The sequence below is a fragment of the Enoplosus armatus genome, chromosome 6 (assembly GCF_043641665.1).
Source record: "Enoplosus armatus isolate fEnoArm2 chromosome 6, fEnoArm2.hap1, whole genome shotgun sequence".
Lineage (NCBI taxonomy): Eukaryota > Metazoa > Chordata > Actinopteri > Centrarchiformes > Enoplosidae > Enoplosus > Enoplosus armatus.
Genome location: NC_092185.1, coordinates 23527326 through 23553857, shown reverse-complemented (window position 1 = coordinate 23553857; position 26532 = coordinate 23527326). Strand labels below are relative to the sequence as shown.

At 43.1% G+C, this 26532-nt stretch overlaps 1 protein-coding gene across 1 annotated transcript in view; it reads left to right on the top strand.

Moving 5' to 3' along the window:
• syt9b (synaptotagmin IXb) overlaps positions 1-17311 on the top strand; it is a 33674-nt gene extending 16363 nt beyond the window's left edge. Inside the window, exons 5-8 of the mRNA XM_070906966.1 lie at positions 9135-9255; positions 9364-9535; positions 9628-9757; positions 17209-17311. Coding sequence (XP_070763067.1) covers positions 9135-9255; positions 9364-9535; positions 9628-9757; positions 17209-17286 — 501 coding nt within the window. The 3' untranslated portion in view covers positions 17287-17311. The remainder of the gene's footprint in view (positions 1-9134; positions 9256-9363; positions 9536-9627; positions 9758-17208) is intronic.
• Positions 17312-26532: the final 9221 nt, after the last annotated feature.

Genomic DNA, 26532 nt, shown 5'->3' with positions numbered 1-26532 from the left:
GTGGGTTGTTGATCCCAAGCAACTGACCAGAATGTTGCAGCGTATTTGCAGTTGGATATATTTGAAGGTCTGTCAGACCAGCAGTATCCATACTTGCCTAAATCCCATGTCTTTTCTTCAGTCTGGCCAGTATCTGCTCAAACAATCAAAAAGAGCAAAGCACCCTGTAAAACCCTGTTACAACAGCAGAGGGAAGGAGATATATTAATGGACGCATCTCATCTCCCCTCCAAGTGGAACTCATCTGTGGTTCCAAGAGGCAGAGACATAGAAATATACTTAGACACAGTTAATGTTTAATGAAAGCAGTAGGAAACACTTGGGGGTAGTGACCCAGATCTACACTGACATAAGACTGGGGTTGGCTTGACAGAGATACAGTGACACTGTCTATATTACATTATTCACTTGGATAAATCCACAGCGTTGCTACACTGAGTAACTCAGCAAGGAAGTTGGGTCCTTCTGCTGGGGAATTCCTCATGGCTCGCCTCTCTTATTGAGTGAGGATTGCAGTCTGGGGTGGTAGAAACTCTCCTTTTCTGGTTCATGGGCAAACAGTATTAGTGGCCAATATACAGTGCATGTGAGCACGATCACATATAATCAGTTTATGGAATAAGAATAGATAAACAACAACAGTCTGCTTATGTGTTTATTGCGCAGCCTTGGAACAGACTCCCAGTCCCTTGGGTCTAATCCTTTTATCAGAAAACATACTCCTGAACATAATAAGACCTTTGGAAAGAACAGATAGACAACTGAGTCAAGGGCGAGGATACACTGCTCAGTGAAATTTTGCGGCAGTAAAGAATTAACATAAAGAAATGAGGCCAGCATTTTTGACTGCTAATTTAATCAATGTTTCTTGTGCTTTCTCTTTGTTGTGCTGCTTGGACGGTAGGGATGAAAACAGCTATATTTGTCCTTGTGAAAAGAATTCCGGCCTCATTGCAGGCTGTATAGGCTGTTGATTTTTTATATTATTCCCTGATATTATGACAGCTAAAATGTACACTTGGTGCGCATATAATATTTGCTAATTGTATTTGAATCCATAGCTTCTACTCCCCAGAGTGTTTGTTTTAGCCATGCTAGCAATGTGGCTCTATGGATGGCTATGCCAGTTGCTCAGTCCATCACTTTGGTCCAGAGTGAAATATCTTAACAAGTGTTGGACGCATTGCCATGATGTTTGGTGCAGATATTTTTTCTTTTAAGTAAAATGTCTCAAAAAGTATTGGATGGATTGGCATGAAATTTGGTGCTCAACAATTTTGGGGGGCTTCTTTGATTTAATAGGAAGACATTTACATGTTGAACTTTTTTGGGGGTGGGGTTTAGTTAAGTTGTAGATGCCTGAAGAGAAAGCTGCAGTCCGTTGCATCACTAAATTGGTCTTTCTTGTCTACCAGATCATAATAGCACTCATGGGTTGTAAAGGTTTACTGCATTTCTGGACACAGTTCATATACTCTAGCTTCAATAGTAACCATAGAAGCTGGCCCTATTGGTTACTACGAGAGGGTTGCTGTGATACCAAAGCGTAAATTGTCCATCCAATATCACCGCCCACTTAATTGTTGTACACAAAAATCAAAGATACTGTTATCAATACATTTACATACATTTTATGCACAAATACATGTCTTATTATTTGTAGATATTCTGAAACTTCATATATATATATATATATATATATATATATACTGTATATATATATGCATATCTTATCGTTTGTATGAGGTTATGCCACTTGCCTTTTGCTAAGAAACCCATGAAAATTGTATCAAGGGACTAGAAATCAAACAAGATCGGCAAAATTCCTGTTTCAGGAACCTACCCCTGGTGTCTGGAGTGTGGCCACGACTCAGCCTGATTTTTGGGAAAGACTTTGAAACTTACACCAGCAACACAGCTACTCCCCATCAAGTAATTAAGTTCAAAAGAAAATGATTGTGAGCTGGGTCAGCACTCAGCCGGTTCTGACCTGATATTGCATCGCTAACTACAGCCATGCAAAGACCCGGTGGGATAACGCTCCCACCTCTCAACACATACGCCCACCCCCACACACACACACACACACACACACACACACACACACACACACACATACTCATCTTGTTGTTTCACAAATATTGTTTTAACACCTTCCAGACTCTAACAGCATTCCCAGCTAAATAAGGTCAGTATAAGTGGGTTAGAACCTCCTCTGAGGCATCCAACTTGTGAACTATAGCTGTCCTGTCTCCTGCGCCCAAGCCTGAGGCGTCAACTTTGTAAATATAGTCTCTTATTAATCATCAATTTACCCAACACAGAAAGCTGTCAGCAATGCAAACGACTGGACTTTTTCAACACAGGACATAATGCGTTTACCATGAGCAACTCTTGGAAACTCTCTTCCAAGGCAGGAGAATAAACAGTTATCACCAATTCACTTTTGCTCTTTTGGTTCTTCTGGAGTGTTTCTAAATGATGGATGCAAAAAGATATTTTCCTCTTATTGCATTTAAAGTGGGTTTTTTCCCCTGTTATTTGTAATAATAGCCATGATTTAGCCATTTACATGAAGTGATTATTAGATAATGCTTAGAGATGCATGGTTGGTGTCGACTGCATTTTTGCAGTACCGTATATCAAGTTCCGTTTCGTCACTCCTTTGGAACCAAAAGCAAAACCCCAAATAAAGCCAGACCTTTACATGCTACATTACGTGCCTTTACAAGCCCAAAAACAAGATGATTGGGCACAAATCTAGATGTGATACTTGAGTTACGCTCCAAGTGATACGGACCATAACGTGGTTATGATATCAGACTGAGGCATTCACTGTATGTGGAAGTAAAAAAAACAGCACAATGTTACAGTTACAGTTTGTGTTGCTTTAATCTGATTTGTGTTTGCACGTGTTTCCGCTTGTGTTTATGTCCCGTTTGTGTATTTTGCATCTGTAAGGGAGGTCTAAAGCAAGGTAGAACTGTGAAGTTCCGACTCTCTCACTGTCCCCAGCAGAACTAGGTTACCTCTCTTGGGATTACAGGGAGGGACCCTGCGCTGGTCCCGTCTCCAGTCTGTGTGCATTAATCATGGCTCCTGGCACAGAACGAGCCTCTAGCCATCCCTGGCCATATGCACTGGACTGTAATATACACATATTTCTGAGCTGCATGCTTATAGAAAAGATAAATTAGGTCCATCCTGTGGGTTGAACATTATAAGGTCAGTCATTGGAGCACTGACGCAGTCCTAACATAGTCCATAGTGCCTGAACTTGATAACACTCTTGGACATGTTGATTAGTCCTTACAGTTTTAAAATTGGCACATCCCTTCTGTGAGTTTTAATAAACTTCAACCTCAAGCTTGTCATGGCGAGACAGTTCTTCTGTGCTTGTGCTGAAACCATAGCACCTCCCCGTCAATCCACACACCAATAATTGCTGAAACAGTAATTAAAATCCTCCTCTGGAAACCACAGGCTGGCTCAGGAGCGAATGCTGCTCGACTCTGCGCTGGATTTGTCCTTCGCTCTGTAGTCCCAAGATGCATTCTGCGGCACTAACAAATTGACTTAATTAATGATTGTTTCGTGTGAATGGGATCTTAGTTCTCTGGCTCCCCCACTGCCTTCACTGATTCTATAAAGTGTGTGTTGTACTACAGTCATAGAAAAGCCATTATGAATCACAGCAGATTTCAGTAAACTCATAGACAAAGAGGTACCCCAGTGCCTTGTGCGGGCCAAAATAAATCATTACGGAAATTGCAGAATTAAGGCCTGGTCATACTAGCATTTAAAAAACGGCTTTGGGCCGTTGACCAATAGTGCGAACTGGAGAGTCCAAAATGGAGGAAGCTATTAGCTGTGTTGCCCCACTCATTTTTTTCCCTAACCCTACATAAGAGGCAGAGAGTTGTGACCTTATTGTCTGCTTGCCAACTGACACTTTGCTATCTTGGCTAGCTGAGTGTTAGCGATTAGCTATGAGCAGCTACAGTAGTTTACCAACTCACCGTGCGAGTAGTCACTACGTCACCGATAGTCGAGAATCACGTCTTACGCAAAGACCTGCAGATGAATTTCACTGTTTCATCCTTTGGTGTGATCATTGTCTTTTGCGCTAAATTGGCAGCAAATGTATACTTTAACATTGAATTTTCCTGGTTATAGCCTACACATTTTTCTTTTGTTTAATGGAACTAAATGGGGAAATGAAGCGGTATGATCAGAGGAAACTCTCCAGACTCACTGCCCAGCCCTTACCTTGTTATGAACTATCCAGTAATCCATCTGACTCAGTGTGCAGTCAATAACCGACCACTTAAATGCATCGTTTCCTGAGATGTTCATGTTAGTATATTGAATACTGTATATGCCAATGGATAGTTCCCTCATTGCTTGCTATGTCTTGCTGTGGATAGCGTATTGGGTGATTCTGGAGTGTCAAGGGACTTCCCTGCTTTAATTTGCTTTTGGACATCTATCATGTTGTTACATGTACGCTCCTGCCTTCTTTCTCCTCTGCTGTAGTTTTCTTCTCACAAAAACAATGAAGAGCTCAGAGGCCAGTCAATACTATCGACTGCAGTCTGGTTGGCCTGCAATCAGGGCCTTGATAAATGGGGTCAGCATGCGCATACGCAGTGTGTGTGGTTAATTCAGTAAAGGAGGTTCCCATTTCCCAACAATGATAAATGGTTCCAACAAGCACTTGCCCATTTGCCCTTATTCACAAAGTGTGACATATGATTCTCTAGATGCTTATGGTCAACTGAGGATCCTGAACATATTAAAGGGGCTAACATACATAGAACCTATACACAGGCTAAGTAAGCGTACAGCATTTTCTTTTGTTTTAGCTGGTACAGAGAATTAGCCACTACTACTAGCATGCTGGTTTTGCCCTCAATTTGTCTGGAATTACTCCACATATTTCTTTTTCTCTTTCCCTAAAAAAACTCAGTCGTTCAGCATTTTGTCCATGTTTTTTGCCAAGAGTTAGATGATGATTGATACTACTCTCATGTCTGTGCGCTACGTATGCTCCTGTACAGAGCTAGAGCCAGGAGGTGATTAGTTTAGCATTAAGACTGGAAGCAGGGTGAAAAGGTACAACCTGGTTCTTTTCAAAGTTCAAATATGCCATACCAACACCTCGAACTCTCACTAATAATTATTATCATTTTTTTAGTTTTGAAGAGAACCAGGCCAGCTGTTTCCCCTTGATCCCGGTCTTTATGCTAAGCTAAGCTAATCGGCTCCTGGCTCTAGCTTCGTACTTTTACACACAGACGTGAGAACCACTCTCATCTATCTTCTCATCTAACTCATGGCAAGAAAAAGAAAGCGTATTTTCCCTCGAGGCTTTTTTTCAACATGTCTTTTCCAATGACCTTTCACCTTTCTCCCACCACTTAGCACTGTGAAAACCCTCTAACGTTTAGCTTCCTGTTTTGTGACGCAAAACAGAGGTTTCCAAGTGAAATCCCCAAAGGTGGTTCGATCGGCTTTATCATGATACCAGTGAAAGTGTTTAGGCTGGTCGACACTTCTCAGCAGTGGATCGGTAGTGATTTAACGAAATGCTATGTGTAGGATCGGTGAGCGTATTTGTTCGAAGGCAACCTTTGATATGCCTCACATCACACTCCTTTCTTAGCTACTTTGGTACAAATGTCTATATACAGTATATTAAACAATACATGCACAGTTAAATTGATGGGAAGCACATTCACTAGGCAGTGCCACTTGCAACATATAAGGTAGACTTAAAAAACATTTTGTTTGGCAGCTGCAACACATTCGGTCTCGTGTCTTTGTATCGTACATACAACAAATCAGTTACACCCACACAGTTTTGTGTGTGACTGTCTCACTTCTTTACTGAGAGTCATGAAGGATCCTTTAGCCTAACCCGATTCTGCCAGGATATATTCATCTATACAGCTAAAGTTCAGCCGCGACAGTGATTTATTTACTTCCACCGTGTTCAGCCAGGCAGATATATTGTATTGTTGATTGGCCCTCGTGTAACGGGATCTCCAGTGTTTAAGTGAGCCGAGCAAACTCTCGTGCCTGCTTTTTGTCCTCATACTGTAGTATTGAGTTAACTCATTTCACGTCTTTTGCTATTCAAACTGCATGAAAAGCGCTGAAAGGAGGGGACGGGGGTGCACGAGTGGAGTCATGAGGATTTATGGGAAATGTCACTGTCACAAAGTGTCTTTTAAGGTATCACTTCATTTCATGGTGGCACATGTTAAACATAACACTTGCACAGGCCTATGCACACACACACACACACACACACACACACACACAGAGGGAGCTAGAACAAAAGGAGGAGGGGAAAAGATTAAGACAGAAAGGAGAGAGATCGAGTTAGACTGAGCCTGTGACTATCAAAGACACAGCAAGAGAGAGGCTTGTAGATAAAGCCTGGCTGCTCCTGAGGGAGAGAAGGTGCTAGTATCATAATTGGAGAAGATGGACCGTCCACACTCTCTCTCTGCTTTATTGGGGCGCTTTAGAGCACCGGTCTAATTTCATCGGCCGAGAACAAGTGACCATAATCCTGACCACAGGCTTGATTTGAGTGCTCATAAGAGTAGTGAGCGGCACTCTATAGCCTGAAAACTTAAGTGTGCTGCATGAGTGTGTGTGTGTGTGTGTGTGTGTGTGTGTGTGTGTGATGGGAGAAGGATATCACATTATCTGTGGAGAGCTGGAGGGTTTGCAGATCCCCCGTTGTGTTTGTGTGACTGCCCGCCTGTTAGTGAATTCCTGCTCCAAAGATTCGTATGTGTGTTACACCTCGGAGACATCATAGGCTGCACATTATTAATGCCCAGCGGCTAAAAGCAACAATGACGACGCGGTGTCAGGAGGTGGCTTCTGCCTCAGCGACTCGTGCGATGAGTCAACTCGTCCCACAGCACAGAACGTCACGGATCCTGGACAACTCTGCTTGTGCATATGTGTGAGCGTATGTGCTCGCAGGCGTGCACATGCCGACGTCCGTGATGAATCAACTCATTTTGTTCAATTCGATTTTCAGCGATTTTGAGCAGAAGACCCAGAGCAGTAGCATCCTAATGTGTGTGTGTGCGTGTGGCCCAGTTAATCTTAATCAGAATCGGAAGGTGCACATATTGATATGTTGTCTAAGTGATACAATGATTTTTCATTATAACCACTACATCTGGCCTGTAACTAGGCTTTCTAGCTAATTGGTTGCTTCAGGCAAAGACTAAGTACAAAATCACTTACATCCTGTGCATTAATCACTGATTGGACAGAATGTAATGTGGAAAGGTGACGTTGTATGAAGACAGATGGTTGCAACAAACTGCTTTGCAACTGTGTCCGTTGAAACACTAAGAAGCTGAATTCGGAGCACCAAGAGAGAGTTTTTGTTGTATTGGAAGAGCTGTAATTGAATGTAATGACTTGTATTTGCAGAACCTCAAACAGCTGGAACCACATCTGCCGATTGCCTTTTTCTTTTAAAAACCCACTCGTTGTGATCCAGCGTTTTTGCTATTTGATTTTGTATCAGGGAGCTCTGTGTCAGCCAGATGTGTGGGAGAAAGCGTAAAAACTAGAAAATCTGAGTTAGCCCTGCAAGGAACCTTGTGAGCGCTTGTGTCTCACAAACGCACCCCTCACTCTCACACCATCACACGTTATTTTCAGACGTGTTAATTGGGAAAAGAGCTTGGCAAGTGCGTGACTGGGTAAGTTGTGAATGCAGGGATGCTCTCATAGGAAAACAGGAGTAGACAAAACGTGATGGCAGATTCCACAAGTTGAACCACATACTGATTTAGAGATGCACCAAATGCACCGAAACCAGGTTGCGTATCGTTTAAATGCTCGGGAACGTGACAATTCCTGTCACACGAAACATGCTGATCAATGATGAGTCATGCCGTTGCTGCAAGTTGCAGATGTGATTGAAAAGGTTTCAATGTTTTTTTTTTCCTAGCGGAGGTGTCACAGTCATGATCCATGTCTGAGGTGCAAAGACTTGTGTTACATATTATAATGTGCCTTCTGTTGAATCCACCCATTGATTTTCAGGGCATTTGACGCTCAGATGAGACTTTGAAAAAGAAAGGCAAGGCAAGTTTATAGCCCCATCCAGACGCAAAGGCAATTCAAAGGGCTTTGCAGGAGCGTAGAAATACATTAAACATAAGAAAGCATTGCATTCAAAAGACAATAAAGGCAAAAAGCAAAGGAAAGCCATAAAATAGCTACAGATTAAAAAGAAGTTATGTATCTAATTTATTGGAAAGCCGCAGTAATCAGTAATGTTTTGAGCCCTGATTTAAATGAGCAGGCACCACTTTCTTGGTGTTAGTACGGACTCTCTGGCAGCAGCATTCTGGACGAGCTGCAGCTGTCTGATTTTTCACTCAGACCTGTGAGGGCACCATTACAATAGTCTGAATATGAACGCGTGAACAACACTTTCTGTATCTTGTTTAGACAGAAATCCTTCAATTCCTGCCATGTTTTTTAAAATGGTAGTAGGCTGATTTTGTAATTGTCTTTATATGGCTGTTGCAATTTCGGTCCGAGTCCGTAACTACACCAAGATTTCTGGCTTGATTCGTAGTTTGTAGTATCATGGCTTCAAGGTGACCGCTGACTTTTAACATTCCTCCTATTTCAGTTTTTTCTGTGTTCAGTTGGAGAAACTTCTGGCGCATCCGCTCAGTGAACTCCGCTTAGATTCATAATTACCAATTGACACAAAGTAGTGCCTGTCTTGTAAATGTGATTCAAATCAATTCAGTGCCAGACAGTCCCGCTCACTTTTCTAGTCTGTCGAGCAGTATCTTATGTCGAATGCAGCAGGTTTGATATGGGCCTGTAGTTATTTATTACTGAGGCCTCCAGATTAGACTTTTAGAGGTTTAATAACTTCATGTTTTTGATGCGATGCTTAGCGTGGGGATCACTCTGACCTCTTACGTGATTCTTCCCTCGCAGGTGTTTCCCTCCTCCTGGAAGAGTCTTATCAAATCAGGATTTAACTCTGAATCACAGCTTGCCATTAAAATGCTGATAATAGAAGAATGGACAGTACTAATATAAAACTGTAATATATTTCTGTACAGGACAATGTGGACCTGGGAGAGCTGATGTTCTCATTGTGCTATCTCCCCACGGCTGGCCGGCTCACCATCACCATGATCAAAGCCAGAAATCTCAAAGCCATGGACATCACTGGAGCCTCAGGTGGGTGCTGCCTGACAATGCAACGTTTCCGCTGAAAGGTGGTGTAGTCAGATATACACATGAGGTGTTCAAGTACTGGCTGTTACCTGTCATGCTACCTTTCTCCAGATCCATATGTGAAAGTGTCCCTGATGTGTGAGGGCCGGAGGCTAAAGAAGAGGAAGACCTCAACCAAGCGTAACACTCTGAACCCGGTGTACAATGAAGCCATTGTGTTTGATGTTCCCCCTGAGAACATCGACCAGATCAGCCTGCTCATAGCTGTCATGGACTATGATCGGTTAGTAAGTTGTCATACATCGGTTTCATCTACAGTACATTAGCTGATGCCACATTTTGGAGTCCCCATGTGTTGTTCTTTCTGTCCTGCAGGGTCGGACATAATGAAGTGATCGGGGTGTGCAGGGTGGGCAATGAGGCTGAGAGTCTGGGGCGAGACCACTGGAGTGAGATGATGACATACCCACGAAAACCCATTGCACACTGGCACCCGCTCATAGAGGTATGGTCCGCTTTGTGTATAGATACAATACATTTCTGTACAAATTAAATTAAATTGCAAGTGATTGCAATTCATCCTGAGGGGAACCCGAACCAAGTTTCATGGCAAACTATCCCATATTTATCTTGATATTTCACACAAATCAACCTCATGATAGCGCCAGAGGAAAAGGCGGATCACCAAAGTCAATACGGTTCATCCTCTGGGGACCATGAAGGTCTGCACAAAATGTTGTGCCAATCCATCCAATAGTTTCATCAAAACAAAAAACGGCCATCTCGTTGTGGCGCTATCACCAAAGTCAGTAATAGTAAGTTTTCATCCCCTGGAGAACCTGAATGTCAAAATCTAATCGTTTTTGAGAATTTTTAAGTCAGGACCAAAGTGGTGGACCGAACTGACCGATAGCCACTAGCACAACTAAATTTAGGCATATAAACAGCATGAATGTAGAGTTGTTTTCTTTGTTGAATGACCTTTTACTGCTTATTTGTACTTTGAAGTACACCCTGTAAAGGGTTCGATTTCATGTATAAGAAATCAGAAGCCCGGTCCCCGACCTCTGAATTGCCACGCACATGTCTGATTTGTTCAGCCATTCAAATAGGTACATGAAATTAAACGAAATGGCAATTTAGACTGATTGTCTGGCTAAGAAAGCAGAATATTCAAGTAAAAGCATACTTGTGCAAGAATATATGGAATAAATCCACAGAAGGCTCAAGCTCAAGTTGAGAGCATACAAAAGCTTCTGTAAACCAAAAAGTGTCGTAATTCAAACCAGAAACAACTTACAAATAAAGAGAACCTAAATGAGTTATATTCCCTGTTGCCATGTTGTGTATTTAATTTAGAGCTACAGTAAAATAAAACAATTACATAACAAAGATACTGCATAACCCTTATGTATACTTGACTTGTTTTGCTGTGATTGCCACAACAGAGGCACCCAGCTTACAGAGAGAGAGAGAGACACACACACACACACACACACAGAGGTAGCTACATTCACTGAGCTGCTTCTATTTCTGAATTCCCAGCCCACACTCATTAAAAAAACAGAGCACGCTAAAACAGATGCTGGACTGATTCATGTAAATTCATGTTGAGTTGTCAAAGCTAAATCTATTGGTATTCAGCTGAAGGGGTCAGAAGATAAAGCGCGTGGATTGATGTAACGCCGAGCATCAGCTATGACACGCATTAGCATGTGCCAGCTCATATGTGTCTTTTCTCTCTTGTGAAGGATTTAAAGATCCACTCTGGCTTTACTGAGAGATGTGTTGGCATGTTTAGCATCCCCTTACTAAATGTAATGGACACTGGTTAGCTGGAAGCTAGCTTGTTAGCTGGTAACAGTGGCCGTCATGAGGACTGTTGACATAAGCCCTCTCCAGACATCATTATTTTTTACCAGAGGAGGTGATGCTCATTATGAGAGAGGCTAAGCACCCCAGGAATATTATTCCATCTCTAATGAACATGTCTGATTTTTCTTCAGCCACCCTAATGACATTTCCATCTAAAATCAGGCCCACTAATGTATAATGAGTATCTATTTAGATCATTTTACCATGCAGATGATTGTCTTGAGTCATGTCTGCTGCTTTCCCCAAGTGACACTAATGCCTGACAAGGATGGCTGCTACAAGTATTTTATCTACCACAGAAATTTGAACTCATGCTACGAAAAATCCCTAGTGGAAAAAAAATGAGCCCAATTTTCCAATCCATTCTCAGAATGCAGAACTTCAAATATAATTTAGCATTAACATCTTTTAATGTTCAAGAGGCACTTAGGAACATTTTGACAAATTAAGTCCAGCCTCTATTTGTGACCAGTATATGGACGTAGTGCATAGAGTCTTCTGCCCTTATATCGACCTCTATAGTCCTCATTTGGGGCTTTGGATCTGTGCAGTGGCTGTACTGTACGTACACTGTAGTATTGTAGGCCATTATTAGTACTTGGGGTAGTATTAATAGTATTGTTAGTGGTGGTATTAGTCATTACAGTACCTACACAAATTTATGTACACACTTGCTGAAGAAGCACTTTAACTGATGTGACTCCTCACCATCGCTGATGGGTCCCACATAATGGTAATTATTGTACAATAAGACTATTACAATGTCACATTTTCACTATATGATGATTGTGTATCACAGTATCATGAATGCATCACAGAAAAATCCCCATTAAAATAATGATTTTATTGAAAATTGATCTGTAGCATGGAGCGTGGAAGTTCATTCTTGATCCTCAACCCATAGGATTGAAAAAAAAAAAACTTAACTCTTCTCTGAGGCTTTCACCTGCATCTTTCTTCCTCAGCAGCTCAAATGTCTTTCTAAAACCTTTTTTTTGTTAAAAAGTTGTTGTTGTTGTTGTTTAAACATTGTTTGTGGTGATTTTAGCATTCTTCTGACAATTCAAAAGCCCATTCTGTTTGTTGCAAATGCATAAGAAATGAAAAACTGCAGTAACCTCACTTTCCCCCCCCTGCCATATTTACCAATCTAACAAACGAGGATTCCTCTGGAAAAAATTAACAATTTATGTGGCCTCCTCCCAGAAATATTTCCCTCATGTCGTTGGCAAAGATGGAGCCAGAGTGGATGTTACTTGTGAATGGTCCCCACTTGGTCTCTCTCTGTGTGTGTGTGTGTGTGTGTGTGAGGAGCAGCGGGAAGCAAACAATTCAACTGGGTTTTGTATTGTTTCGGGAAGGGTTGAGCAGGCAGTTAGACCTCTTTTAACGCCATGGGTCCACATGGTTATTTTATTTAGTTGCAACCTGACACCAGGATTCTTCCCACTTCTCCCAGTTAACCGCCGCTCAGGGTTTTGCTGAGAACTGCATCAAGCTGTAGAAGTAAATGAAGCGCTAGCTGTCACACTGTGTCTACCAGAGGAGTTGCAGTGTGAGTGGGAGGTCAGTGACCCTGATATTGCCAACAGTGGTAAAGCTAGAAGTGCTCTTTTGCTGTCTCTAGGGCCATTGGTATAGCACTAAAACACACACACACACACACACACACACACACACACACACTGAGGTTCTGTCAGACTGTTATCTGAATATCTGAGGCCATTAGCAGCAGCAGTGGACTACAGCAGCAGGGCCTGAGATCCAGACTAATGGCTTATTCTTGTTTCTTTAAAAGATCCACGCAGAAGTCCTGAGGGAGTCTGGCCTACTGGTTATGTCACACACATACACACACACACACACACACACTCACACTTATGCACACATATGTATCTAAAGTACATATAATGATATTCACGCGTATTCATACATAAAAACGAATAGATTCATTTCAACAAGTAATTGAAAACAACTGCAACTGAAAACAACAACTGCATGCTGTCTCTCGTGCACACGTACACACACACACTTTCTGACACACACACACACACACACACACACACACGGACACAAACAGTTTTCGTATCCACTTTAGGCTTGTATGGCTTTTCTGAAGTGTCGGAGTAAGCCTCGCTGACCCTCTGACCACAGTCTTGAGAGCATTAATAATTCACCAACTTGAAGTCTTCAGCCAGGACTGTAAACACACACACACACACACACGCACACGACCCAAGACCAACAACAACAAAATGCGCCTGAATTCCCCAGAGTCATTTCAAGCCAGTCCTGATGCTATTGAGCGGAAAGCAAAGGAAATGAAGAAAGCAGAAAGCTCAGTTGCCTCCACTTTGTCACATGAACGAGCGGTTGAATAACAGAAAGGCACACTGCAGGGCCGTGGTAAGTGTGTTCGCAAGCCAACTTTGAGCTTATAACCCTGGCTTTTCAGTCTCAGAGGGCTGGCTCAGGCTGAAACACATCGCTATGGTAACCTGCTAGGTCAACCTGCTTTCAGGGTCCGCTTAAATTCATATCAGAGGATCAGATCAAAATCATCAGTCTGGCTGCTCTGTTCTTAAAGGTTTTTCTCAGAGGCACTTGGCCAAATGACTGGGCAGTACTCCAGGTGTGACAAAGCAGGTGACCAAACAACATCAGTCATAACAGAAGATTGAACATATGCAGAACATTTCCTTGGAACTGCGATGCCCTTTCCCATCATTGAAACAGTGCTCAATCTGACCTCCCACTCAACTGATATGCCGTCTATAGACAAATTGAGCACAGTGTTGTTAGCGAGAACGTTCCTACTACCAAAAACAAAACATTTAGTTTTGGCTGTGTTCAGTACTGTTTTGTTCATTTTCACCCATTTGGTAATGCTGTGCCACTCAACATGTAGATTCTCTCTCAGCTCCACTAATGTTGGTAAAGCACAGAACAAAACTGAGTCATCTGCATAGACCAAATGTTAAGTAATTCATAAAAATGTAAAATAAAAGTGGACCCCTTCTGGAACACTGCAAGATTTTTCATTTTTTTTTTGCTGTCAGGAAAACACTTGCTGTGTTCTGCTGAGAGGTAACTCTTCATCCAAGCAAGAACTAAAAAGGTGAAAACCCATAACATTTGAGTTTGGCCATAAGAACACCAACTAGCTTCCTGACATCCATATGTGTTAACCATTGATCAGTCATGTGGTCCAATGCAGTACTAGTAGAGTGCCCTGGTCTATAAGCATGCTGTGTTTTTGTAAGTAGTCCATTTCTACTAAAATAACTTAACATTTAGTTAAAAATGATCTTCTCAAGTATCTTACTCAGCACAGGGAGTATACCAATGGGTCTACAACTGGAGCCAGTTGTTACAACTGGTTTCACAGAGGAGAGGACCCAAGAGCACGACTCAGACTTAGGTTAGAAGCAAAAAAAACTCAGTCTTTACTGAAAACAGGCAGGGTTCGGTACATGGTAGGGCAGTCAGACAATGCAGATGATCCAGGAGGGAACAGGTGGGGACAGAGTCAAAAAACCAGGTAGTCAAAACACAAAAAGCACTAGGAAAGTCGCTGGACCGCTTAGCACAAAGGACAAAGACGAGCTGGCACAGAAGGGAGGACACAGGTTAAATACACACAGGTGAGTAAGTAATGAGGGACAGGCGAAACTAATCAGGGCGGGGCAGGTAATCACGAAGGCGGGAAACACACAAGGGCAGGAAGTGAAGTGTCTGAAACGAGAGGAGCGGTAAGTGCCGCACATTAAAACAGGAAATGTGCAACACAAAACATAAGACATGAACAAAATAAGACAAAACAGACTAACGAGCAGGACGAGACGTAACACCAGTAAAACCTGCTCTTCCGTCTTGAGGTAAAGGTCCACAGTGCTGTCCCACTGAGTAAGCATCTATTAAAAATACGACATATTGGTTGGGAAAGCAGCCTATTTCCAATTTAAAATAAAAACTCTATCCAGGTTATCTATACCAGGAGTTGTGTCATCTGAAAGAAAGAGCTACTTTTGCTTTGTCCCATTGAAGCGTTAAAGATCTCCGCTCATCATCAAATCCTCGGTGCACCACTGCACTTTACAGACCTCTTTTCTAAATGGAGCGTGCTCGTCCACTAACCTCACTAATTTGTCCATGAAAATAAGCAATGTACCTGACATGCATCAGACCACTGTACATCTTTAACACCGTTAACAAACTAGTCATCATTGAATCTTTTATGTGACCTGCGGTAAACAATCCGCACTCCAGGCTTGGTCTTTCTGGTAAAGAAATCCTATTATGGCCACTGCGTCCCACCGCCACTGATACTGCCCGTGAACACAGCTCATGTATGTTAGTGAAAAGAGGATCAATACAGGTTGAATTATTAACGCCACTGATTGTTGTAGAAATTCTCGCAGGTTGAGTAAGATTGCAAACATAGAAATCAACTGATTACGTAATGGACAGTCTTTAGGGAACAAGTCAGTTGCACAGCCTCTGAGAAGTCCTCTTGGCAGAAGAAAGGATACTTTGTCTGTCTTTAAGAAACAAATGACCTATTTCAGTAGAATCCCTCCTATTAATTATTTTTGTAGCGTTTCTGACGGGAAGTGGTTTCAGTGTAGCTCATAGTCCTTTTGCTGTTGTTAAGTAATGTCGTCAACTCCACCTGTGCTTTTTCTGCTGTGACACGTCAAAATGTCCATTGTGAGAAAAGTTTACCGAAGTCGTAATCTATCATTGCAGCCCTCATAATCAATGAACAGCTGCCATGTGACAATATTTCTATGAATAGGAAAAATATTAGGGACACTCCAGTGCAACAATCACCACCCCTCTGACAGAGTCTACAAAAACAGAACGCAGCTTGTGTGTAGACAGAGGTTTCATCCAAGTCCGAGGTCACCTGCTGACTCAACGTCACGATACTGTGCTGGGTTAGCATACATCTGCGCATGGTCAGTGGAACGAGCTGCCATCGCTGCTGCTTTGACAGCGACCTATTCGGAGAAAATCCTAAATGGCCGACGCGCCACACCTGGACCTCGTGTGTAATTGCTCTGGCAGTTTCAGCCACCTTTGGCCACATCAAGCCGCTCATACATATTCACCCAGGGTTTAAATATACATGTAGCTCCAGGACCAGGTGTTTATTGGTCGACCACCACGTTGGTCCAGGATATCTCCTAAACTGCCCTCCAGATCTACGTGAAATTTGACGTTAATGTTCGTGGTCACCCTATGATTAGTCCTCTGGTTGTGTGACCCTATTACTTTTTACCTAGCACCACCAAAATGTCAAAATGTCCACTTAATCAACACAAATGAATTATCATGTTATCATGTTATCATCATCAGGCAAAAAATATCACTTCAGCGAGCACATTCATGCTATTTTAAAGCATAAATATGAATAATAGCATATTTTTACGATTAAAGCCGTAACCACAGTGATTGTGTTTTGGGAACTGAGCGATGCCAAAGCGTACGTGACCTACGCTCAATACTGTACCTGAACACATCCTTACAGTAAAATGCAGCACATCATTTTCATGTATTCAGATATTTTTCTTCTTTGCATTTAGCTGCTTTCCGCCACTGTTTGTTTATTTAACAAAAATCTAAAATCCACTGGAGATCACTGAGCTCAAGATAGTCCTCGGCCTCTCTTCCAAGACCATTTTCACTGCTTTTAAAACTCAAACTTCGCGATGAGATGTTTGACGTGGCATGTGTGCAAATAAGATTGACACATTTCCAGCACTGGTGTGCTGGAACCAAGTGTGAATGATGCAGCGAAAAAGCCCCAAACTCAGGAAAGTTTTACACACCTTTGCCAGGCCACTGACTGAACTGACCAGTCCGGCAAACAACTTTTGTTCAGCTGCAATGTGACGGTATGTGATTGGTCCTCCATGAGGTGTGCGGTATTGTTCAGTTAACTGAAGAAGAGACTCAATCATTGACATAGCCTGTATGATGTGAATACAATTTTGATTCAAAATGAAATAACCCTTCAGTTTTGTTTCACTCCCTCTGTCTCTCTCTCTCTCTCTCTCTCTCTCTGTTGTGGTCCAGTGGGTCGGACAGGGAGCGGCGGTCGGTGGAAGCCAAGGAGGATCCACCAATTCCCTGAAGACACCACCATCGCCATGACCTCACACACACACACACACACACACACACACACACACACACACACACACACACACACAGAGCCTCAGGGTGGTAGAATGATGGACAACAGACCTGCAGATAGTCCTACAGAAATATTAAAACAGACAGTACAAGGTGTGACTAACATCAGATAAAAGCCATTACTCAGACTGGGGTGTCATTAGATTGAACAAGGCTTTAGCGGGGCGACTTACTTCCTCTTGTGTCTTCACTTTCAAAAAAAACACTTAACTACATTCCAACTGTACTACTACAGTCCTCTCATTCGTCACTTTGGGTTGTCACTGACGGTATTAACAGCTTGAGATTATCTAACATTTAGTGAATTGCAGTTTGTGGACCAAAACCATTCATTTTTTGGCCAACTTGTGTGAAACTTGTGATTTGTGTGAGTGGTGCGAGTTAGACAGGCGAGGCTCACGCGAGGGCACTCCTGTTCCTGTTCAGACCAACAAAGGTTCAGCTCTGCTGAACATTCGTTTGGTGGTTGAACATTTGAACTTCTCGCGCATCGGTAAAGGGTGGCCTAAACTCCGTGGCAGCCACAGCAAGACCTGAACAAAGGAGATCTTCTTGTTGTAAACCTTAGTTTTTACTTCTATGGGCGACTTTCACACAGAACACTTCCTGTAAAGTTGTAAACCGAAGGGGATTCGCTCCAAGAATGTGTAAAGCGACTGACTGACATGAAGTGTTTTATTTACTGCATGGTAAATTGTCATATGTTGTCAACAGGGTGTGGTCAAAATAAAGGAAACGCAAGTGTTGGTGGCGGCAGTGAAAGTGGCGAAATGGCAGTCTGCTGATCTCCTCAAAGGTAGTGCCATTGCTAATCTCGAAAGGTCACTAGGAGGCAGCAGAACGAGCCGTAGACACACCATTGACATATTATCACCATTTAAAGTTACGGCTAACATGTCAGGAGGCATTTTTCCAGTCCAATATTCACTTTACTTTCAGCTCTGCTCTGTTTCCACCAATTCTTGAGGGAAATTTCTGTCATTTTAGCTTCCAAATGCTCCACTGCTGTATGTTCACCAGCTAGTTGGTGCTGCGCAGGTCGCGTACAGTAGGTTTGTCAAGAGCTTTTTCACTGAAAACAGCTGGCGGCTGCTGGAATTGAGGTTGAGCGGTGAGGCGAGACCCAAAATAGTGAAGTTGCAAAATCGAAAACAGTGAGCTTAAAGCTGCTAAACTGCTGCGTTAAGACAGTTTATTATTCTCTCTTTATTCTCCCTTTGTTACTAAGATCCATTGTTAATATAAAAATATGAATTATTGCAGCTTTAAGTGTTGCAAATTCATACACAGTGATATTGATTAAATTATGTGCAACTTATTGATTGGGACTCTTAGGGACCCTTGGGTCTTGGGAGGAAAGGCAAACCCAATGTATTACCTGAACTGTATGTTGTAACGCATTTTTCACCACCCCCAAGTCCCGGGAAACTCGTAGTACCTGTTCCCTCCATTGGTTTGATTGGTTAAGGTTAGGTTTAGGGTGGGGTTTAGGGTTAGCCAATCAGAGGCAGAGTAGGGGTGGGACTTATATTAGACATTCTTGATAAACCGTTGGCTTGTTTACAACAGTCGGACTATCAGACTGATAGAAGCGCTCGAAGAAAATAAAACATGGTGACTACAGGCGCGGGACTGCACTCCTCAGAGAGCCTGGATTTATGGGTAACGTCATTCTCATCAAACCAGTGGGTAACTACTTGTGCCTTTCGACGGGGGCTTTGTTGCAAAACGGCTCCCATTTAGAAAGAAGCCCAACAAATAATGAAGATGACCCCTCACAGAGTCATTTTGTCAATAGTGATGCCTTTCCCTTCGATTGAAATGAGTGACTGGATGGTTTCCATTCTGAAAACCCACTTGCAGCAGCCCTGTCCAACCGTAATGGGCCTTAATGTTTCACTTCCTTTCCTTTAGACCACACCCTGTGGTTGTTTTAATTAGCCAGTGTTTGTTTTTTGAAATTCAGATTAATACCAGTATTGTTTACGTCTTTGTATTGGACACTGTCACAGATAACAATTTCTTCTGTGTTTGTAGGTACAATGCATGCATTATTTTTCTGTGAGTCATTTTTAAATCTTTCTCCTGTTGTGAGATGCTAATCAAACTGTAAAACACAAGATGTATTATGAACCTAAGGCAGACCGTGTAAATTGTCCATTCAGATGTTATTAATAAATATTTCTATATATAGCATGGATTGATTCATGGGAAGTGTGAGATACGCAGAGAAAAGGTTTCAGAGAGAGTCAGAGAGATTGAATGAGACAGTATCAACACGCACACACACACACACACACACACATTCCGCCTCAGGCCTTTTTTTTTCCCACCTCACACCTGTGCTGTGAGCTCTCCCAGCGGACCGCTGTGATTGAAAGACCTGTGAAGAGCTTCTGACAACACACACTTTCTGTAACACACACACACACACACACACCTTCAATGAGGCCAACATGGAGATGGAACCTCATGCCGAAAGGCAAAATGTCCACGTGTGAGCGTGTACGTGGATGATGCTCCTTGGATTTCTCCCAATCACCTCGGAGGTGCACTCATTAAAAGACAACAAACAACATCTCTCAGTTGTTTCCGGATCAGCTAGTGTCTCATTAACATATTATCAAATGGGCAGCGTGTTAGCAAACGGTTGTCTTTGTTTTTGGGGCATCACCCAACGCATTTAAGTCCAATATTCACTGTGTTTTTAGCTCGGGGAAATATCTGGCTCCTTAGCTGCTAAACGCTCCACTATGTTCCCCAGCTAGTAGCTGACTTTGCCAGCCTGCTGTTTTGGGGCAGGGCCAGGAGGTCTTTTATCAGAGCCTCTTCACTTAAAACAGCTGCCTGCCTAAGCCTGACTTTTCTCCATCCTCGCTTTATAAAGATCAGCTCCTAGTGGTGGGCAAAATGTATGTAGGCAGCGGTGGTTATTTTGTTTTCTGCAGCTCCCTCTGTCACTCCCGGACTGATGTGCCTTTGCGGGCTTCTCATTTCCAGTCTCTCAGATCCAGTTATACCAGCAGCTGCAGCACAATCTGGCAGCGGCAATCATCAACATCATCAAGATTCTTCAGGCAGCATTGATATTTCCTACGATGGTAACCATGTTTTCCACTTCTACTCAAGGGGAGTCGATTGTTTCTCAGGGTGGAGATGGTTATGGGTGCCAGGCTAAATCATGCTGCCTCACTTGTGGCAGGCTGCTCCCTATTTGGATCAGGGTTTCCCAACTTAGGGCCACTTTAATAAGCAAATCCTACCTCAGGCCCACCTGCCTCAGCATTAAAGCATCAGTGTGCTTCTGCCAGCGTGCTTGTCACTCATCCTCTTTTTCATTCTTTATATATACCTGCCTCTGTCCCTGTCCGTATGTACCTTAGAGGAAAGGATTGTCTGAAAGTGTATACCTTTATCCCCACTGGACTGATTATGGCCTCTATGATCCACCTCAGAGTTCGGAACAGCCACAAACACTTTTGATCCAGAAGAAGTCGGACGACAGGCATTTGAATTAACTACGACTCTTAATCGTTCTTAACTCTGTTAAGGTTAAAGAAAGGTCAATGTCAAGGTGGAAAGGGACCATGACTATTGGCAAAGCACAGTTTCTAACGTCAGTCTGATTTGTCTTGCGAGGACAGTCATTTTTGACATGCTCTTTTTTCCGGTCACCCTCAAAGCTTCCAGTCAAATCAGGGATGCACAAATAATCACGGAGCAACGCGGATCACAATCTTATCCTGCACTCTCAAAGCCCCACGTTCAGACGGTCCGCTGTGGGGACAGTCAAACCAAACACTCCCAGGTAAACTGTGTGGCCGGACCCGATGGCACCCCATTAGTCTTCGGCCCAATTTGATCAGTTGGTCAATTGGTCTGCGCTTCACAAACAGCTGTCAGCTCTTACACTCTTACACACAGCTCATTCCTGGGATGACTGGATTCTCACCAAATGGCGTTCCTTACTTGATGCGATGGCGCTGGTGGAGACCATGACACATTTAAGACTGAAGGACGTACAATTAATTGTGATCAATAATCAGTGGATCGGTCGGGAGGCAGGAAACAGACGAGAAAGGGCTCTCTTCTCCAAGCGTAGGGTGTTTAAATACTCTCGAGGGGGGAATAAAAATACAGAACTGTCAGTTTTGTTAACGTAATCCATAAAAGCACAACTGACTGTTCTCTGACCAGCTGGTCAGGAATACAAACGGAAAACAAGCTCTCTTGTCTCAGTGTATTTGAACATGTTCGAGGGGAAGTTATTTGGAGATCACTGTAATATACACAACCCATTAATGCACAATTGATTGGGGTTTTTGAGGCACAGTGGACACTAACGAATCATAGTCCATGCGAAACTGAGAGAAGACAGCCCTCCCCCCTCCCGCCCATAAGAAAACCCTCATTATCTAAGCTCTGACATAGAAAGTACTTCATACAATGTGTGACCTTACAGTTTAACAACACCTTCTGACATGTTCTGTTCCACTAGCTGTATCATTACCACACATAACGTGTTCTGTTGCTGAGATATCTGCAGTATGACAAAGGCAGGCACACTGGAACACCAGTGCAGCGCAGTATTCAGAGGGAAAGGTCATAATCACACTGCAGGTGTGAGTGTAGGCCTTCATTATACACCCTATATGTCTTAACAATTTTCATTTGTGTGAATGATCGTAACCGTCTACAACAATTCTGTGGGTTCAAAGAAGGAAAAGAGGCGTTCGTCCTCAAACGGCCCACAAGAGACGAGCCCAAGAGGCTGCTTGACCTGTAATAACCCGCCCGCCGTCTGCTATTTTGCCCCTGTGGAATCGGTGCAGCAAAATGAGGAGAAAATGTTCTGAAAAAATATATTAAGCCGTACAAGATTTCCCTTGTTGTCTTGCGGTGTGACAATGCGGGGAGGACAGGAACAAGGCTCTCCAGACGGGAGCTGGCTCAGCCAACAGCGAGACCAAAAAGCAGCAGCGATGAGGAGCCTGAGTGATGTTTGGCATAACATTCTGTCTGAGGCGCCCTGCGTTACAAATACAACGGGATGACACTTCAGTTTCTGAGCGCACAAAGGCAGCAGGGGAGGACCTGAACAGTGCGGCCATGATGAGGCTGCTATAGATAAAACCCAGACTAGACAGAACGCTGACACAGTATTTATGCTGATCGTGACAACATTATCAGTGATTTAGATCACACGGATCACCGAGGAATATGGGCCCCCGTTTAAAAATTAAGGGGCATTAGTGAAGACAAAGTGCATCTTGGATGTAATTCAGCTTATCAACAGGCACTAGAAGTGATCCAACAGTGAGGCGCCTTCAGGCTGCATATGGTGCCAATTTGTCCACCTAATTTATCCCTCTTGAGCTCTCGAAGGCAATTTGCAGAAAGCTGCCGCAAAGCACTTTTGGAGAGGTGTGTGCTGCTCTGTGGATATTTTGTCCTCCGCTTGTGACGGCTACTGTGGGGGCGCTCAGATCGAGATGAGCCTCCTGAAAACATCTGAAGCCCAAAAACGTCTTGGGATGGGTTGAGCAGCTTCGCCACAGGCGAAACCGTATTTCGTCAGTTGAAATTTTGTTCCTCAATAAAACCTGCTGCAGCGACTGATCCGGAAAATCAGGAACTTTTTCCTAATTTTTAGCGTTTATCGTGCTTTATTTTTTTTTTTACATTTTATTTCATATATACATGAATTAGTCATTTTTGGGACCTCATAGTTGTTCAACAGCAGTGAACAAACATATTTGTTATCATATTGCTAACCATTCCTTACAGAGCGGTGTGCTCAAGCTCGTAACAAATGCAAATGCTTCCACACAGGGCACTGAATGATTTGATGAGTATGGAAATGATGTGAATCATTATGCTATGACCTTCACAATCAAGAGGTCTCAACCCAATAGACTCAATAATAATAATAATAATAATAAAACCCAACTGTGTTAGTCATCGCTCTCCACCACCATCATCAAAACACCAAATGTGGGAATATCAGCTGGAAGAATGGTGTTCATCCAGAGACTTGGAGAATCGACGACAAGGAGCTCTGAAGCTGTTCTGAAGACTCGAGGTGGTCCTGGTCCGACACCTTCCAAAGACCCTTTATGTCAGTTTTCCCGTTGATGTATCACCCGTGTGTGTGTAATACAATAACACAGCGTAACAAGATGCCGGTGGAAATGGCAAAGTAATGACACGCCAGAAGCAAAGCAGGAGGGGGGTAAGATGATGGGAGAATCCTGCAAGCGTTGACTGAAGAAGAGCCGGGAAAGTTTGCTCCTTCCAATTCGACATTGTCAGAGGTGCATAGATGCAGCACATTCCCAAACTAACAGTCATCTTTTTTCCTTTTTTTGCTCTCAAACTCATTTGGAAAATCACACTTCTGGTACAAGTTAGGGGATTATTTCTATATCTGGCGCTGAAATTACTTTTTCTAGTTTTTCTTGTTGAGTGTGAAATGTTTTTTGTAAATTCATTATTCAATAATCCACGTTAGACACTAAACTGATTAACTGGCGACCTGTCCAGGACAGGATAAGCGCTTCCAGAAAATGGATGGATGGAATAATCCAGGTTGTGATTAGAATGTTGTAGAATGTTTTGTAGAAATAATTTAGTAGCCCGAACGTTCCAATCAAAAGTCTAAATACTGTAAATATATCTCACCTCAAACTATATTTCTACCCGACGCACGGGGATTTTCAGCCTCACGTGTGACTGAATGGAAATGACGATTATTAAAACGTGTTTATTGCTAAAAGACATTAGACTCTCCTCCTCTCCCTGACTTTCATATTCATGACACAGATCAAAAATCTTCCTAATGAATGAAGAAAGTCGCATATGGCTGTTTTATCGATCACACCTGCAGATCCATCGCTTTAACTTGACGGTGAAAATATAAAACGCAGGAGTCCTGAGCAGGTTCTGTTGTTTGCCTGTGCACTTGTGCAGGGGTCCAATCACGAACAGATTTCCAATAAAAAGGTGCATCGATCTGACATCCGTGAAGACGGGTCTCATGTATCATCCTCAGAGATCCAGAAATAAGAGCTCTGGGGCGTCCTTCGTGATGGCGGGCCGGAGCGTTTGCCGGGTCAAGCGAGGAGCGATCAGATGACGGGAGTTTGCGGGAATGTTGATTCTGTGTTGCCAGCTTGGGCCACAGACCTCCTGTGGTTAAGTAGAAGTAGAATAGATGACATGAATGCATCAGCTCTCTGGCCTTCTTGCGCGCTCAGGAGACCTCTGACTATATTTCCAACATAAACTACACATTTATCCCAACGTTCTAATGTATCAGGAGTTTGATTGAGAGAGCAGGCTGCAAGAGAAGCACTTGGATGCCCTCATCATGAATGCTGTCGGTTGATTACAGTCAGGCCTGTTGTGAATTCTGCTTATGCAGACGCGTAGGTGTTCAGCTACGGCTTCATTTGAATCCACGCCCACGCGCTGTTGCTTGTTTATCTCCCCGTTCCCGTTTTAACGGAGCACTAAGGATAGCCTTCCACATTCAACCTATTTCAATGATTCAGCCTAACATTTAGTGGAGGGTGGAGGCAACCAGGAAGTAGCAAGCTCAACACTATCAACACGGGGCTGAATGTAATTACTGGTTGTCAATAGATTGGTTTTTGGATGTTTTGTATGTGTGCGCACATGTGTAACCCCCCCCCCAGGCTACAGCTGTGTAAGTCAGAGTGTGTTCATGGTCTACTTGTTTGCTTAAATAAGCACGACACTGTTCATTGGTGAATGAATGAATGAATGAATGAATATTTGTATGTTCTATTGAGAACCTCATTAGCAGAGGATAGGGGAAGTGTTGCCCCATTTTCACCATCTTATCTAAATGGAGACACCATTCCCTCCGGGTGTGTGTGTGTGTGCATACAATGTGCAAGGAAAAAGAGGGAGAGAAAGGGGGGTACTGAGACAATCCCACCAGTAAGAAGCACTTAGTTGAAAGCGTACCAAGCGGGATCACTTAGTCTGCAACCACCAATGGGACTCCAGCGAACACCAACTATGAAGCATACAAAGATGTACACTCACACACACACACACACACACACACACACACACACACATTCACACACTAACTGTAATGACTCAAGTATGCTAATGGTACCACTGTGGAGATCCATTCTCTTCTTCCTGTCACTGAGCAGTGAGTTACTGACTTGTTTGTGATCTCGGGGTGGAAAGAAAAGAAATGCATGCACGAGTCAGATGCACTAATATAACATGCAGTGAAACGAAAATGCATTGCCACTGAACATGAACTGGTGGCATGGTAACACAAGGTGTCCAACAAGACAATGTGAGCAATATAATTATTTATTCATCTCTAATCACTTTCCATGGACGTTTTAGCACCTAGAAGGCACAGGGAGGCATGCATGTGTATTTTCAGAGCTAACCAGGAAAGGCATCGAGAATAGATTGACTTGAGATGAGATCATGAATATTTCACGCCTGCTGGCAAATCAGAGCACGGCTCTCGACTCTGAGCTCCTGGCCGCTTTCAGCTGTCCGCCAGAGCTGGCAAACTTAACTAGATAAAGCCGAAACCCACGGGGACCAGCTGACTGACGACAAAGAGAGCATGCTGGGAAGGAGCCCGTGAATAAAACAAGGCCTTTGAGAAATCCTCAGCGGGAGGAGCAGGTCCGAAAAGCTGCATATTCACGTGTGTGTGCGCGACATAGTCCTCTCTTGGGATCGCGGTTTTCGGATTTACACGTTTTAATCGGCATCCTATAACCTTGTCAGTAATTGCTTGAAAGCTGTGCTAGATTACAAAATGCTCCGTGGCTTTAAAAGCTGAGGGTGCTGAAGTGCAAAATTGCCCAATAAAGCGTAAAAACACACATTCCCAAGCTTAGCTGTTTTTAAAGGACTAACAAGGACTCAATCACTGGTAGTCTGGAGATAGATAATAAAGCACTGGACCAATCGTGTAGCCTTTATCCCTGTTATCGTCACACACTACATGCACTTCATACCTCACTCTGTAAAGTGTATCATGTCGTACTGGAATCTAGGGGCTGTTTTTCTCCCAATAACAATTCAGATACTTCAACTGGACGTGGAACTAATTGGGGTCATTTTCATTAGCCGTGCCCGCAGCATGGCTGCAGTGACGGCAATGTCAGTCGGCCACCACTTTGGTCCAGCCTGAAA